The sequence below is a fragment of the Oncorhynchus kisutch genome, linkage group LG11 (assembly GCF_002021735.2).
Source record: "Oncorhynchus kisutch isolate 150728-3 linkage group LG11, Okis_V2, whole genome shotgun sequence".
Lineage (NCBI taxonomy): Eukaryota > Metazoa > Chordata > Actinopteri > Salmoniformes > Salmonidae > Oncorhynchus > Oncorhynchus kisutch.
This window is the reverse complement of record NC_034184.2, coordinates 23,011,018-23,028,450: the sequence shown is the minus strand read 5'-3', so window position 1 is coordinate 23,028,450 and position 17,433 is coordinate 23,011,018. Positions and strand designations below refer to the sequence as shown.

The 17,433-nt window shown below is 40.8% G+C and overlaps 1 protein-coding gene across 2 annotated transcripts in view; it reads left to right on the top strand.

The window, feature by feature from the left end:
• The first annotated feature begins 395 nt into the window (after positions 1 to 395).
• LOC109898906 (dystonin) overlaps positions 396 to 17,433 on the top strand; it is a 190,668-nt gene continuing 173,630 nt past the window's right edge. Inside the window, exons 1-4 of one of the 2 annotated variants that reach the window (XM_031835453.1) lie at positions 396 to 779; positions 1,209 to 1,240; positions 3,187 to 3,375; positions 7,374 to 7,587. In XM_031835453.1, the coding sequence (XP_031691313.1) occupies positions 599 to 779; positions 1,209 to 1,240; positions 3,187 to 3,375; positions 7,374 to 7,587 (616 nt within the window). In that variant the 5' untranslated portion in view covers positions 396 to 598. Of the gene's footprint in view, positions 780 to 1,208; positions 1,241 to 3,186; positions 3,376 to 6,650; positions 7,082 to 7,373; positions 7,588 to 17,433 lie in introns of those variants that run through there. The other variant, XM_031835452.1, reaches the window with a different exon arrangement.

Sequence of the window (17,433 nt, the reverse complement as noted above, 5' to 3'; positions counted from 1 at the left end):
CACATTTGATCTTTTAGTAAAAAATATAAATTATTGAACATAATTTTCATTCCATGTCAAATAATCAATGTCAAAACGTCCTCTGTGCTTTATCTTAGCCAGCTGGCCTACTAGCAATTTTCTATTTAGCAGAGTAATTTCATGACAAATGGGCCTATACTAGGCCTATGTGTTATTACAGCCTAGTCTTATAGCCTAAATGGCCTTTTTTCATCCTACAGTATTCTAATCGTGTATCGGAGACCATACATTTAAGCAGGTTAATGATAGAGACTGATCATGATTCCCGGGCTGACACCTTTAAATATCTTCCATCTGCAACATCTTTGCTGTGCTGAGCTCAGAGATGCATGATGCTTACTCCCCCTGCTTGAGTTGTAAAAAGCTCTTCGGCTGAGTCATGGATTGATGCTTTAAAATACGTTATTGAAATCAATAGAACTGTAGAATAGTCTGTAGCCTAGCCCATGTTTCAGGCTGCGATGAGAAATTCACTATATCCTGTGTCAATATATTGGTTCGCTTTCAGCATTTAGGGCAGCATACGTGGAGCCGGATATCTGTGTGGAAAAGGCGCTGCCCTACATCGCGTTTTATAATGATTGCTGCGGCGTTTTTGGTTTTATTGAGACCGTATAGTATTCAAGTTGTTTTGTTATTGTTGCTGCTATTGGTGGGAACTATTGCAACAATTCTCTTTTTCTGTTGCTGGCATCGGAGGCTTCGTAACGGGAAACATCCTATTAAATCCGTGCATTCAGGGCGCTCAAGGAGTCGCGGTGAGTAGAGGCGTCAGCATCTCCAAGCAGTGCGGCTAATCCACCAAACCAAATGCGTGGCATGTCTGTTATATGTTCAATCATTTTCACACGATAACCTGTTAAATAGGTTATAACCTAAACTGTACCATGTGCTATTCTTAGCGACTTGACACACTTGAATTGCCATTATTTTCAGCAGAAAAACATAGCCTATAGAGTTTAGACTTCTATGTGCATAGCCTTGAGGATGAAATCATCTATTAGGCTACTGTCAGTGTGCAAATGTATCTTGTCCACCTTATTCACAAGTGTACTGTAACGTACACAGTATTAATTTGTCTAATGGTATCCTATGATATCATTATGATATCCTAAATGTAGCCATAGACAACAGGCCTCATATGTGGTGTGTTTGAAGGTATCCGAGTGTTTTATTTGTCCTAGAAGCTGGTCTCCGGACGCATCATTTTCGATCAGAGGTAATCAATCATTGGTTAGGCTATTACTTCTGTCAAGGTCAGTAAGTAGCCATTTTTTATTTATATATTGTGAAGGAAGTATAATGGTGCTCTGTGTTACTTTTATTATACTTTACCGGTATACTTTTTGGAGTTGTTGGTGTGCTATTGTTAGACATAGTGTTATGCGCATTGCGCATGTGTGATCAATAAATAAAGTGACTGATTCTGCACTTTCTGCAGTTTGACTGTAATTCTGAAAAAAGAATCCACGTTGTAATGAAAAATGTCAAAATATGCCTAATATAGGCTTAAACAAATTGTACATTAAAAACCAACTACACTGAACAAAAATATAAACGCAACATGCAACAATTTCAAAGATTTTACTGAGTTACAGTTCATATAAGGAAATCAGTCAATTGAAATAAATGCATTAGGCCCTAATCTATGTATTTCACATGACTGGGAACACACATATACATCTGTTGGTTACAGATACTTTAAAAAAGGTAGGAGCATGGATCAGAATACCAGTCGGTATCTGATGTGACTGCTATTTGCCTCATGCAGCGTGACACATCTTCTCATAGAGTTGATCAGGCTGTTATTTGTGGCCTGTGGAATGTTGTCCCACTCCTCTTCAATGGTTGTTCGAAGTTGCTAGATATTGGCGAGAACTGGAACATGCTGTCATACACATTGATCCAGAGAATCCCAAACATGCTCAATGGGTGACATGTCTAGTGAGCATGCAGGCCATGGAAGAACTGGGAAATGTGCAGCTTCCAGGAGTTGTGTGCAGATCCTTGCGACATGGGGCCGTGCATTATCATGCAGAAACATGACGAAATGGCACAGACTGAATGGCACGACAATGGTCCTCGGGATCTCGTTACAGTATCTCTGGGCATTGAAATTGCTATTGATAAAATCCAATTGTGTCCATTGTCCATAGCTTATGCCTGCCCATACCATAACCCCACCGCCACCATGGGGCACTCTGTTCACAATGTTGACATCAGTAAACCATTCACCCACACAACGCCATACACTCTGTCTGCCATCTGCCCGGTACAGTTGAAACTGGGATTCATCCGTGGTTTCAACATCGAAGGTGAGCATTTGCCCACTGAAGTCGGTTACGGTGCCGGACTGCAGTCAGGTCAAGACCCTGGTGATGATGACAAGCACGCAGATGAGCTTCCCTGAGATGGATTCTGACAGTTTGTGCAGAAATTCTTCAGTTGTGCAAACCCACAGTTTCATCAGCTGTCTGGGTGGCTGGTATCAGACAATCCCGCAGGTGAAGAAGCCGGATGTGGAGGTCCTGGGCTGGCTTGGTTACACATGGTTTGCAGTCTCTAAAACAATGTTTCTGGTAGAGAAATTAACATAAAATTATCTGGCAACCGTTCTGGTGGACATTCCTGCAGTCAGCATGCCAATTGCACACTCCCTCAACTTGAGACATCTGTGGCGTTGTGTTGTGTGATAAAACTGCACACTTTAGAGTGGCCTTTTATTGTCCCCCAGCACAAGGTGCACCTGTGTAATGATTATGCAGCTTCTTGATATGCCACACTTGTCAGGTGGATGTATTGTCTTGGCAAAGAATAAATGATCACTAACAGAGATGTAAACAAATGTGTGCACAAAATTTAAGAGAAATAAGCATTTTGTACAAATGGAACATTTCTGGGATATTTTATTTCAGCTCATGAAACATGGGACCAACACTGTACATGTTGCATTTATATTGTTGTTCAGTGTACTTAATTACATGATTATACTATTAGAACGTGTAGCTATACAAAATCCCAGTTTCATCCATTAATAGTAAAATGTGTCCGTGTGATTCATAATAATATATTGATCATCCAAATAGTTATATGTCTCAAGCATATTAAACGATTTCAGCATATTTTTCTCTCTCCTTTTGGACATGATGTGCCATGTTTTTACAGGGCTTCAGGCACAGCCCGCTCCATGCCAGGAGGGCGCGCGCTCGAGTTGCAGAGGAAAAGCCTCTTGTCGAAATTCCCGAGAGTGAGCATCAAAGTGACTCATCTACAACTGTGAGAAAACGAAAAGTGAAGAAGAGAGTCCTTCCAGACTTCTATCACTCAGTACAAGTCACCCCAACACGCAAACCCGTAGGTATATTATTGGGTAATATAGCCTAAATCCATCAGCCATAGTCATTTATGCTATCTATTCTAAATTAAATCTGCATGGTCAATTAACACCAGGCCGATTTGTTTTATATTTTTCAATTGACAAGTATAGGCTACATCGATGATATGTTTCCTTAAATTAATTACCAATTTAGTATCCAATTTAAAATGCGTGCGTGATCCCCATTGACATCGATCCAATGGATGGTTTTTAAGTGCCAATTTTCCTTCAATAGTTTGGCCTTCTGTACCACATCATGCCTTGGTACGCTGTTATTCGAAAAGCTATTGCAGATTGACATTTTATGAACACTGACAAATGTTAAAGTTGAAACCTTAAAATGTATTCAATGTCTTGATATTGCCCATGTTGTCATTTTGCATGTTGACACACGCATCAAACAAACATTTGACATATACCATGTCATAATGTTGCTGCAACTGAATTATTCTCGATTGTTTATATTAACAATCATCTCAGTTGTAGGATACAACCCTTAAACCTCACCATATGCCAAACTCAGGCTACTGGGGGGAAAACAGGATGTAGTGCTAGAAGATGAAGGTTGGTGCATGTGTGCTTTTGGGTGTCTACATTTTCTTAGTTTACTCTGGATAAATCTAGCTCAGTTTGGACTTTCAAGTTACAACTGAGTATCATGAAGTTACTGAACCTCTTTGTGTTGTGATTACATTGTTTCAAATGGCCAATATTACAATTACCTCTAGAATAAATAAAACAATTGTGTAGCCCTATTTACAATAGATCATCAATGTCAATTGGAATGTTTCTTTTCCCAAATGTATCATGTTTAGTTTTTGTAAACATGGACATTTACTGATGGATTCTTTTCTCTGTATCCTCAAGTTCTCTAGAAATATATTGATTCTTAATTTATTATTCAATATATGGTAATAGCAATAGACTACCATTGAACAATTTTAAAATAATTATTCTAAATTACTATGGGACTTTTTCAATTCACACATAAGAAAGTATGAAAGCAAAGATTAACCCATCACATCAATGCAATTGTTATTGTCTTGTTCCTGACATAATTCTGGGTGTTGTAGTCTTGTAGGAATGTATATGGAGAACGTTACTACCAATATTCAACGCTACGTAACCGAGAAAAAAGTAAGTTGAGTAAGAGTGGTGACTCACCAAGTATGTGGCGGCCGGCTTGGCAATCTCCTAAAACAAGTGTTTAGTTATGCTTTGTTTGAGGTGGTGGGTTTCTCCTAAAACTATGGTCACAAAAAAGATAATATGGGCCGAAGCATTGTAGCGACTTTTAAGTAACTGTCCAGTCTTTCCAGATTTCTATGAAATATGGCCTATTATTAATTCAAATATGAGTGAAATAGTTTTCCTTCCAATAAATGGCAATTAAGTATGTTAAAAAGCAGATTTTGTGTGTTGGAATGGTGTGGGCGTACCCCAACAATAGTGGTGTGGCCTTATAGCGGTCATTACAAATATACGGAGTGGCTGCTGATCCAACCTTTCTCGAACCTTTTTTCCCAAACCCTTTTTCCCGGACTAAAGGTCCCGAAGCTACTGCGCATGTGCGGATCACGTTCTACGCATCTGTTTCTTTACCTCTACTTATTAACACACATGGTTGTGGTCTTCCCTTCACATTTCCAACTGTCAATCCTGAATGATAATTCTTTAAGTTTTACCAGTAAAACTTTCATGCAGCATTTGCATACCAACCATTTGATCTCAATCAGTTTCATGGGGATATGCATTTAGATCTTGTTATACAGTGTTGTTTAGAAGTAGCCTACAGTGTTGTTTTTAATGATGTACAGTGAGCGAATTTTAGAGCAGATGGTGTGAACCAACTGTAGCATAGTCAAGTATTTTGCCTTGTGGCGCACACTGTTGTGTATTGGCCCCATGAGGGAAAAATGCAGTGGTGTTTTTGTCTTACAGTAATGTTATACTATGCTATTATATTCGGTTCAGTTATGTAGAATATGATCATTATGTGATCATGCAGACATAGATTCAGTTTTGATCTAACTTTATTAAATTGGTAAGTCTACCATTTGTAAGAGTTGCCTTTTCTCTATAGCTAGAGCAGCGACTGTGTGTAAAGTATAGAACGCGATCTGCACATGCTCATAAGCTTTAGTCTGGGGAAAGTCGGGCTCTGCAGCCACAGCCTTAAAAATATTAATGCCAGTAGACTGCTGATTAGCCAGCTCATCCTCCTCAGGATGATGACATCATCCTCCATGAGGAAATAGCAAGCATTTTTTAATTATACCAGTTTGAGGTGAAGTTTTTGAAGTGTTTTTTTTCTCTCCAAATTATGCTTTGGCCACATATGACTATAGGATGATTCAACTCCATTGTTTGGGTATGAGTTAACAGAATATGATATTTTAAAAGTGAGATTTTCACTGGACAGTTACTTTAACCTAACACCTAGCGACCCCATTAACAGCTAAGGTGTTGGCTAGAAAGTCGCTGGACCTGGGTTCGAATCCTGGTCAGGGCAACCCCCTAATTTCGCTACAATATGATATGACCATGACTCAGTAGTCTAAAACCTTGAAGTGGTATTGATATTTGGAGGGTATAACAAAGATTGATGATCACTCAAATGCAATAAATGCACAGCCAAAGTTTATGGATCATTATATTTAAGTCATATCATGCATTGTTTGCATAATTTCAAGCACGTTTGTGCTCACCATTGAGCAAGAGAATGCTTTGTTGATAGACCCTCAGGCCACAGTAAATAGTCACAATCCATGCTGGGAACAGGTTGGTGATTGTGAAATCACCCAAAGGTAACTGTCAATGTCCTACTCTTGTTCAGATTGCAAACAGCAATGCAGTTCTATAATTTTGCAATCGAAGTCCACATGTGACTGGTATGCCCTATTGCTTTTTGACCAGCCACACCCTGTCTGGATGTGCCAACATATGCTGTGGCAAAGTATTTGTTATGCATCTGCCCCCTTACCCTATCACAGGGCCAAGGCAGACAGCCTACAGGCAGACAGACAGACAGAGATAGGTTGTAATGAATAAGCCTGAAGAACCCAGATATTTTTTCATTTATTTTGATGATAAGGATAGTGCTCTAAAATTGCACATTCATTGTCAACTAGCAACAATTCTAGTCAACGGCACACAGTGCAGGCACATGCGCATCAGGCAGCAAAACAACGCGGCTGTGCATGGCTGATGAGACCAGGTTGATGACAAAAGGATGTTTATGGACCAGTATGGATTTGTGATTGGTTTTCGACCGTAAACGTGGAGGCTACGCAGTCACCACTAGACATGCACGTACCCACCCAGGAGGGCGCTGTAACACAGCGACATTGGCCACAGTTTCCCGATTGAATAATCAGTACAAGAGCGCTGGGATCCTCTCTAGTCTCCACCCGTCTTCTTCTGTATCCTAGGATGGTGAGGCGTTGACATGCTACAGCCCTAGCATCGCATTCTGCTCGCATTGGCCCAATCTATTCGCACTCTATGCTCTGGGGATTTGACATAATTTAATCTCAAAGGAGAGACTTCACTAATTTAATGGGCAGAGTGCATCGCTAGAAGGGTGTGGTTCTGATAAAAAATGACATAACCCGCCGTTGCCTGAGCTTGCAGCAAATTGATAAAGGATTTCGATATTATTCAACCGACACCATGTATACAGCGGTAAGTCTTATTTCTGGCCTGGCGGGGGAGCCAGATACAATCGATTTTCCTTCTCGATGCCTGCTTGTGCCTTTTCTTTTTATTGTTGAATCAGAGATCATTGCTAGGCGAGCTGGTGGCTCACGCTACGGTGCCCCCCTTGAGCTATCAATGTGCATGTACACTAGGTTACGCGCATCAGTTTAGGCAAACGTAGGAGCAGCGATGGTGAGAAATGTTTCATTGTGTCTGTCTGTGCTGTATGTGTGTTGCCTCGCAACACATTGATAATTTATTTCTATTGTTTTATCAGAGCTCCGGTTCGGGCAACGCTTCCCTTCACTGTTCCATGTCTTCATCGGCCGATTTCTCGGACGAAGATGATTATAGTTTTAAATCTGGATCGGTCTCACCGGCACCAGGGGACACGTTACCCTGGAACCTACCCAGACACGAGCGACATAAGCGAAAAATTCAGGGAGGATCCGTTTTGGATCCAGCAGAGAGAGCCGTGCTCAGGATTGCAGGTGAGTGTCAATATTTCATTGTTACTGCTGCTGATAATATAACATAAAATAGACCTATTGATTCTGCAAATCTATCAGATATGGCAAATTTAGCCCCTGTGCTGTGATGCATTGTACATTTTTTACAAGTATAAGTAGGCTACAGGCTTTTTATTTATTCTGCATAATTTACAGTAGACTGACGCTGCTGCTGGACAGTGGACACTCCCATATGTCAGCCGCTGTCACTTCTGATGCATGTCCAATTTAGACAAAGACACATGTTTGTACTATAGGCTTCTGTAGCCAATAATTAGGCCCAAATAATCTTTTGTCTCATAAGTTAATAAACAAATTAGATAATTAGGCTACTGTAAAAACCTGTATAGCTGAGGTGTGTTATTTGCTGTCTGGGAATGCTCCTCTATTCTATTGTCCATCCAATAAAATAAAATACAAGTTTATTGGTCACCTACATAGATTTGTAGATGTTATCGCAGATGCACTGAAATGCTTATGGTTCTAGCTCCAACAGTGCAGTAATATCTAGCAATACAATAAGAATACACAAATAATCCAAAAAGTAAAAAAATATCAGAAATATCACAACTAGAAATATCACAATGAGCAATGTCAGAGTCCGGAATACACTGAGTATACAAAACATTAGGAGCACCTGCTCTTTCATAGACTGACCAGGTGAATCCAGATGAAAGCTATGAACCCTTAGTCATGTCAGTTGTAAAATCCACTTCAATCAGTGAAGGGGATAAGACAGGTTAAAGGATTTTTAAGCCTTGAGAAGATTGAGACATAGATTGTGTATGTGTAACCGATGTGAAATGGCTAGCTAGTTGGCTTTTGTGGAGCGATGGGTAACGATGCTTCTGGGTGACTGTTGTCTGTGTGGTTCGCGCCCGGTTCGGGGCAAGGGGACAGACTAAAGTTATACTGTTACATTGGTGCCGTGACCCGGATCACTGGTTGCTGAGGAAAACGAGGAGGTCAAAAGGGGGGTGAGTGTAACCGATGTGAAATGGCTAGCTAGTTAGCGGTGGTGCGCGCTAATAGCGTTTCCATCGGTGACGTCACTCACTTTGAGACCTTGAAGTAGTGGTTCCCCTTGCTCTGCAAGGGCCGTGGCTTTTGTGGAGCGATGGGTAACGATGCTTCGTGGGTGACTGTTGTCTGTGTGCAGAGGGTCCCTGGTTCGTGCCCGGTTCGGGGCGAGGGGACGGACTAAAGTTATACTGTTACAAATGTGTGCCATTCAAATGGTGAATGGGCAAGACAAAAAGTGCCTTTGAACTGGGTATTGTAGTAGGTGCCAAGCTCACCAGTTTGAGTGTATCAATAGCTTCAATGCTGCTGGGTTTTTCATGATCAACAGTTTCCCGTGTGTATCAATAATTTTCCACCCTCCTAGGACATCCAGACAACTATGGAAAGTATTGGAGTCAACATGGACCAGCATCCCTGTGGAATGCTTGACACTTTGTAGAGTCCATGCCCTGACAAATTGAGGCTGATCTGAGGGCAAAAAGGGGCAACGCAATATTAGCAAGGTGTTCCTAAAGTTTTTTACACTCAGTGTATTGTTGTGGAAATTCACCACTAAGGACTCAAATTCAATGTAAATCATATCAATCTTTATTATCACAGCTGGAGAGGTTCACAAACTCAGTGCAAGCTTGTGAAAAATCAGAGGGCGTTCCCTTTCAGTCCTTATATGCGGCTACACAAACAAGTCATATAAGCATAATTTACATGATTCTTTATTAACGTTGGCTCCTGCATGTGACTGACGAGACTTCTTCTCTCAAAGCTGGGACCTTGAAACTGAGATACTTCTTTTGGTTCCCAGAGCAATGTTCTGGGCGTACTGCCAATTGGTATGAGGAGGAGTTCACAGTTACCTGCACAAACCAAGATGGAGTGAGAGGAGATGCTGTGTACAATTCAAGGCTTATCTCTTGAGACAATCAAATTTTTATATAAATGGTGTGTATAGACAGTATGGACACTATATGAATAGAAATGGTGTGCAGCAGTTATATAGGTTGAGCCACGACTAGAATACAGTATATACATATAAAGTGGGTAAAACAGGATGTAAACATTGCTAAAGTGACTAGTGTTCAATGACTCTATAAACATTGGGCAGCAGTCTCTAAGGTGCAGGGCAGAGCACTGGGCGGTAGCCGGCTAGTGACAGTGTCTAAGGTGCTAGGCAGAGTACTGGGTGGTGGCCGGCGGGTGATGGCTGTTCAACAGTCTGATGCACCTGTACTGACCTCGCCTTCTGGATGATAGCGGGGTGAACAGGCAGTGGCTCGGGTGGTTGTTGTCTTTGATTTACTTTTTGGCCTCACAGGAAGGACAACAACCACCCGAGCCACTGCCTGTTCACCCCGCTATCATTCAGAAGGCGAGGTCAGTACAGGTGCATCAAAGCGGGGACCGAGAGACTGGGAAACAGCTTCTATCTCAAGGCCATCAGACTGTTAAACAGCCATCACTAACATTGAGTGGCTGCTGCCAACATACTGACTCATCTCGAGCCACTTTAATAATGGAGAAATGTATGTAATAAATCTATCACTAGCCACTTTAAACAATGCCGCTTTATATAATGTTTACATACCCTATATTACTCATCTCATATGTATATACTGTACTCTATACCATCTACTGCATCTTGCCTATGCCGTTCGGCCATCGCTCATTCGTATATTTGTATCTACATATTCTTATTCATTCCTTTACACGTGTGTGGATAAGGTAGTTGTTGTGAAATTGTTAGGTTAGATTAATTGTTAGATATTACTGCATGGTCGGAACTAGAAGCACAAGCATTTCGCTACACTCGCATTAACATCTGCTAACCATGTGTATGTGTCTCCATACCTGATGGTAGCAGGGTGAACAGGTTGTGGCTCGAGTGGCTGAGGTCCTTGATGGTCTTTTTGGCCTTCCTATGACACTGGGTGCTGTAGATGTCCTGAAGGGCAGGCAGTCTGCCCCTGGTGATGTGTTGGGCTGACCGCACCACCCTCTGGAGAGCCATGCAGTGCAGTTGCCAGGCGGTGATGCAGCCTAACAGAATGCTCTCGATGGTGCATCTGTAGAAGTTTGTGAGGGGGCCATGTCAAGTTTCTTAGGGGCCATATCAAATTTATTCAGCATCCTGAAGTGACCCCATCGATGTAGATGGGGGCGTGCTCTCTCTGCTATCTCCTGTAGTCCGCGATCAGCTCCATCATTATGTTGAGGGAGAGGTTATTACCCCTGCACCACTCTGCCAGGGCACTAACCTCCTCCCTGTAGGCTGTCTCATCATTGTTGGTGATCAGGCCTACCACTGTCGTCAGAAAACTTGTTTATAGAGTTGAAGTTCATGGGTAAACATGGAGTACAGAACAGGGCTGAACACACACCCCTGGGGGGCCCCCGTGGTGAGGATCAGCATGGCGGAGGTGTTGTTGCCTACCCTCACCACCTGGGGGCAATCCAAGATTGGCTGTTGAGATTGAGTTCTTTAGGTGAAGGTGCAATGAGCGGTCATCATGGCCTGTGCATATGCTGTGCATTAGGCTACTAGAATCGGAATTTGATTATTCATTCTAATCCTCTAATACATTGGTTTATTAATCATGTATTACATGGGCTGACACCAGCTGCAGGGCCTTTGTGATTGCAACTTGTATGTTGGTCTGATGCTGTTTATTTGATTACAGAATGTTTTTAATAATTTAAATGCGGTTGGAATTATTTGACAAACTTCTGTGCCATAAACTAAGAATTTCACAGGAGAGCAAGCTATTGTAGTAGTTGAACTGTGTGATTTACTGTAAATGTAGTCTGTGAAACAAATGAGAGTAGTAATGATACATTCTAGGGGCGACCTTGCTAACTGCATTTTTTTTCTTTCTTTTTTGCAAAAAGACTGTTCTTGGACCATAGTTTCAGTTCAGTAGCATAGATAGGGCTATAATAGGCCCATGCACTTTTCAATTCAGGAATGAATCCTTAGTCATATGCTCAGGACTATAAAAGGTGAGTATTTGGTTGGGAATGGTATGGACTCACTTGGCACATCTGCAGGGTGTGCTGTCTCGCTCACCTCCTTTCCCTTCTTGGTGACCTTTCAGAATCTTTCTGTTGACATTTATCAACAGAATATTTTAGCTTTGATTTAAAAAATGGAAACAGTAAACTATCATATCGTAATCCAATGGGATATAATCGTAGAACAAACATTGTGTTATTACACGTAATAGGCTACATGCTATTACCTATCACATGTACAACCTTTAACATGTTGCTTGGTTTGAAAATGCTATTTGATGTTTCTAACAGGGGTCCTATTGTTTTGCTCATGATGTAGGCCTAAAATCCATATATTCTGTTAGCTGAATCTCAGGATCCAAAGATTACTAGCTAGTTTGAAAAAATAATCTCTTCAATTCGCAAGTCCTGAATCTGCCTAATGGCAGGATGTGATCATTGTTCAGATGGATGCATCTGTCCCTTTCCTAGTGATGCCTGATATTGTAGAATATTTGCCCTCTGATTTCACCTATTTTGTTAATCTTATTCATATCTCTGTGACAGTCGTCCCAGGGTTGGGCAATTTATTGAATTTATTTGATTAATTCAAATGTATGTTTTTGCGTGATATTCCAAAGGCCTGTATCACAAGAATCTAGTTTTATTTTAATTTGTTATGTGCGTTTATGTTCGCTTCTTCTCATGTTTATTTTTTTGATTGCAGTTAGAGTACAGTATAACTGTAGTATGCTGCAAATACTGCGTCCAAAGTAGAGGTCAAGCGATTAATCGGAATGGCCGATTAATTAGGGCCGATTTCAAGTTTTCATGACAATCGGAAATCTGTGTTTTTGGGCGCCGATTTTTGTATTTATAAAAAAATAAATAATACATTATTTAACTAGGCAAGTCAGTTAAGAACACATTCTTATTTTCAATGACGGCCTAGGAACGGTGGGTTAACTGCCTTGTTCAGGGGCAGAACGGCAGATTTTCACCTTGTCAGCTTGGGGGATTCAACCTTGCAACCTTAACTAGTCCAACGCTCTAACCACCTGCCTCACGAGGAGCCTGCCTGTTACGCAATTGCAGTAGAAGCCAAGGTAAGTTGCTAGCTAGCATTAAACTTATCTTACAAAAAACAATCAATCAATCATAATCACTAGTTATAACTACACATGGTTGATGATATTACTTGTTTATCTAGCATGTCCTGCGTTGCATCGATGCAACGCTGGGGGATGATTTAACAAAAGTGCATTTGCAAAAAAAGCACAATCGTTGGACGACTGTACCTAACCATAAACACCAATGCCTTTCTTAAAATCAATACACAGAAGTATATATTTGTAAACCTGCATATTTAGCTAAAAGAAATCCAGGTTAGCAGGCAATATTAACCAGGTGAAATTGTGTCACTTCTCCTGTGTTCATAGCACGCAGAGTCAGGGTATATGCAACAGTTTGGGCAGCCTGGCTCATTGCGAACTAATTTGCCAGAATTTTACGTAGCATAACATTTGAAGGGTGTGCAATGTAATAAGAATATTTAGACTTCGGGATGCCACCAGTTAGATAAAATACCGAACGGTTCCGTATTTCACTGAAATAATAAACGTTTTGTTTTCGAAATTATAGTTTCCCGATTCTACCATATTAATGACCAAAGTCTCGTATTTCTGTGTGTTATGTTATAATTAAGTCTATGATTTGATAGAGCAGTCTGATTGAGCGGTGGTAGGCAGCAGCAGACTCGTAAGCATTCATTCAAACAGCACTTTTGTGCGTTTTACCAGCAGCTCTTCGCACGCACAGTGCTGTTTATGACTTCAAGCCTATCAGCCTAATGGCTGGTGTAACCGATGTGAAATGGCTAGCTAGTTAGCAGGGTGCGCGCTAATAGTGTTTCAAATATCACTCGCTCTGAGACTTGGAGTGGTTGTTTCCCTTGCTCTGCATGGGTAACGCTGCTTCGAGGGTGGCTCTTGTCGATGTGTTCCTGGTTCAAACCCAGGTAGGGGCGAGGAGAGGGATGGAAGCTATACTGTTACACTGGCAATACTAAAGTGCCTATAAGAACATCCAATAGTCAAAGGTATATGAAATACTAATGGTATAGAGATAAATAGTATATTAACTACAACCTAAAACCTCTTACCTTGGAATATTGAAGTCTCATGTTAAAAGGAACCACCAACTTTCATATGTTCTCATGTTCTGAGCAAGGAACTCAAACGTTAGCTTTTTTACATGGCAGATATTGCACTTTTACTTTTCCAACACTTTGTTTTTGCATTATTTAAACCAAATTGAACATGCTTCATTATTTATTTGAGGCTAAATTGATTTTTATTGATGTATTATATTAAGTTAAAATAAGTGTTCATTCAGTATTGTTGTAATTGTCATTATTACAAATACATTTTTTTTATATCGGCCGATTAATCGGTATTGGCTTTTTTTGGTCCTCCAATAATCGGTATCAACGTTGAAAAATCATAATCGGTCGACCTCTAGTCCAAAGTAACACAGTTTTTATTGCAGTGTGTTTGCAGTGTAATTGCAGTTACTGCACCTTTACTGCAGTTTCAAAACTGCAATCTTTTATTGTAAGGGTCGCTCCTTCTGCTGTGTCTGTGCGCCTTCCCATTTACACACACACACACACACACACACACACACCACACCCCTCCCCCTGCCACTCACAACAACAAAGATGAGAGATCACTTTTTCCTCTCTGACACTATTTGCATATGAGGTTTGGTCCATTAGAATGGGTCATATGGACACCAAAACACATTGAGACATTTCTTTACTGTAAAAGAGGACAAGTTAACCTTTCTAACCATACCCTTTTTATGTCTTAACTCCTCAAATTGACTGCAGGGCAGATACTACTAAAATAAGAGTATAAATTGACATTGATTCTGGAAAATTAATGCTCAGGTTGTAGTGGGTGTGCGCTGGTGGCAGGGAAGTCAGGCGCAGGAGAACGAACTTGGTATAAACGGAGTCGTTTTAATAAGTGCTCACAAAACTCAGAAAACCAAAATACACAAAATAATAAACGTGTGTACAAAACCCGTTGCACACCAGAACATAACTTGCACATAACATACAATCAAATAATCACAAGGACATGAGGGGAAACAGAGGGTTAAATACACAACATGAAATTGATGGGATTGGAACCAGGTGTGAAGGAAGACGAGACAAAACCAATGAAAAATGGATCAGGTCGGTGACGTCGACCGCCGAACACCGCTCGAACAAGGAGAGGGACCGACTTCGGAGGAAGTCGTGACACAGGTTGTCACGCACAGCTTTGCAGTACCACGTACCGCAAGCAGCATTTTAGCCAAAGACTGTTATACTAGCTGTCTAGTCTTTCTTTTATAAATGTGCAATAAGCATAAAGCACAATTATATAAGGAATTTGCAACTCATTCTCATTCTGAGAAATAAGGTAGGTTCAGGGCCGTTCCTGGCGAGACAAAAACAATTGTTCCCCTACAAGAATAGTCCTAGTAAGCAAAATGATGTTGAAAAGACGTCTAAAATGCATATTTTTTCTGACGTTGAAGTTAGGTTCAATTTAGGTTCTGAATGAAAGGTGAAAATACGTATTTTACTGACGTTGAAATCAGGTACATTTTTGGTTCTGAATGAAAGTTGAAAATATGTAATTTATAAATGTCTATGTTTGGGCCAAATCAAGGCTGGTCCAGACCGGACAAAACCTGAACCAAACATAGTCGTCTAGTCCGGACAGCACCAAAAAAAAGTGGGCCGGCCCTGAGTAGGTTACTTGATTTCAACATCTGAACAAAGTGGACAGGCTAGCATGCTGTTCAAACATTTGAAGACAGATCAAAGGGTGTGTTAATAACAATTCAACTGTTCTTCCTTCTTAGCTAGAAAATGGATCCAAGTTGGCTAAACTTTAAATATAAAGATGGCTAATCTACTCTACATGGGCTTGTGCTTGAGAAATTGTTCATGAGACCTGTGCAAATAATTTTCTATAATGCTTGCTACAATAAGTTAGTCATTATTAGTGAATGTGCATTATGCATGGTTCTGGTTAAATGTGCAACAAAATTTGAATTTTCATAGACAGAATTGAAAGCCATATCAGTGATTATTTCAAAAAAGCAGGTTAAACTATTTTGATAAAATAATACAATTATTAGTGGGTCCTATGGTTGTGGAAGGCTTATATTTAGCCTAGCTATAATTCCACAAGCCCTGAATTCATTAGATTATTGCTGACTGTTTCAAATGCAGTGTATTTGACCTTTTAATTGTACAATAAATCTTATTTTGAGAAAACGTTAGAAAACATGTAGATATATATCGTGAATCGTCCATAAATTAGAACAAATTGAGGTATGATCTTTAGGCCACATCGCCCAGCCCTAAATTGTCCATACCAGTCCATACCAGTCTTGATCACTTCTACTTAGAAAGTAAGCTATTTTCCTATTGATTCTCTATATTTTATGGAAAGAATCTGGTTGAATGGAACCTAGACTGTGTTGAAATGCATCATCATCAGCACCATCTGTTTAATCTAGACTGCATTTCCTCTAGAATTAAACCCTTTTAGTATTAGGACCTGTGAGGACATCTCCTCTGCCTGCTGTAGCATCGGGACTTCAACAGACTCAATGCAACAGAGACTCAATGCAACAAACAGACAAATATACAATCTTCCAGCTCAGTGTATCATATGTATAACACAAATAATAGTATTTTTTTTTTATCCGTGTGACATTATTTTGAAGCATCTCTATGTTATAACAAATGCACAATGTAGGCCTTGATTTATGAACTATGAAGGTTGTCATCCTTTTCATGCCTCTATAATAAAGGTACATAAATTGAGTGAGGTATGTTGGATTGGAAATAGACCTACCTAATAAGGCAAGGCCAACCAAGTGAGACAATTGGATAGCGAGTATCCTATTCCTATGCTTAAATTATCAAGCTATATGTACATTGTCATGGAATGGAAACGTTGTGGACTGTCTTTAAATCACTGGCATCAGTGCTTATTAATTATTATTTTGCACAGCAGTTGATGCTGAGTGATTCTGTTATCGTCGCGTTAGTGTGCTGGTATTACTGGAATTGGAGTCATGGTGGACTCCGCAGAGAGAGAGAGCAGGGAGGGGAGACGCGTGCATTAGTATTGCTCAGGCGCGCCCGCTTGATATGGGATGGCATTTATTATGTCCAGCAGCCCTCTCTCCCCTCAATCCCCCCCAGACTGTCACAGAACACACCCGAGATTTTCTCATGAAACCGGAGAAGAAGTCTCGCCTAGTGGTGGTTTGACCTACCGGGGAGGGGTATAGGGGCGTTTCCTTCCATGTAACAACGGCACCGGTCAATCCTCTGTCCGGATCCCTGTCCCGCAACTAGAACTAGGCTACACACTCGCCACAGCGGCTGGTGAATGTTCAGCCGATACAGAGCCCTATGGTGGAGTTCGGGTAATGGCTCACTACAACGCGACGCCGGCAGGTTATATGCTCGCCGACGAAAAGGAATACCTTCAAGCGTATGAGGATGTCCTCGAAAAATACAAAGGTATGCTAATTACTTCGGCCGCCTATACCGATTGGTAGGTCTACAATGATTCGACATGAAACAATGAGGGAATAGCCCTGTATGGGACAATTGCACCGTGGTAGGATAAAGCCCTAAACAAGTGTGTCAGCAAGCCACTGAGCTTTGATGACTGAAGGACAGCGGGTCGGAATGAATGGAAACATGACAGTCTAGGCTATTTGATTGTAGTCTATTGCCTT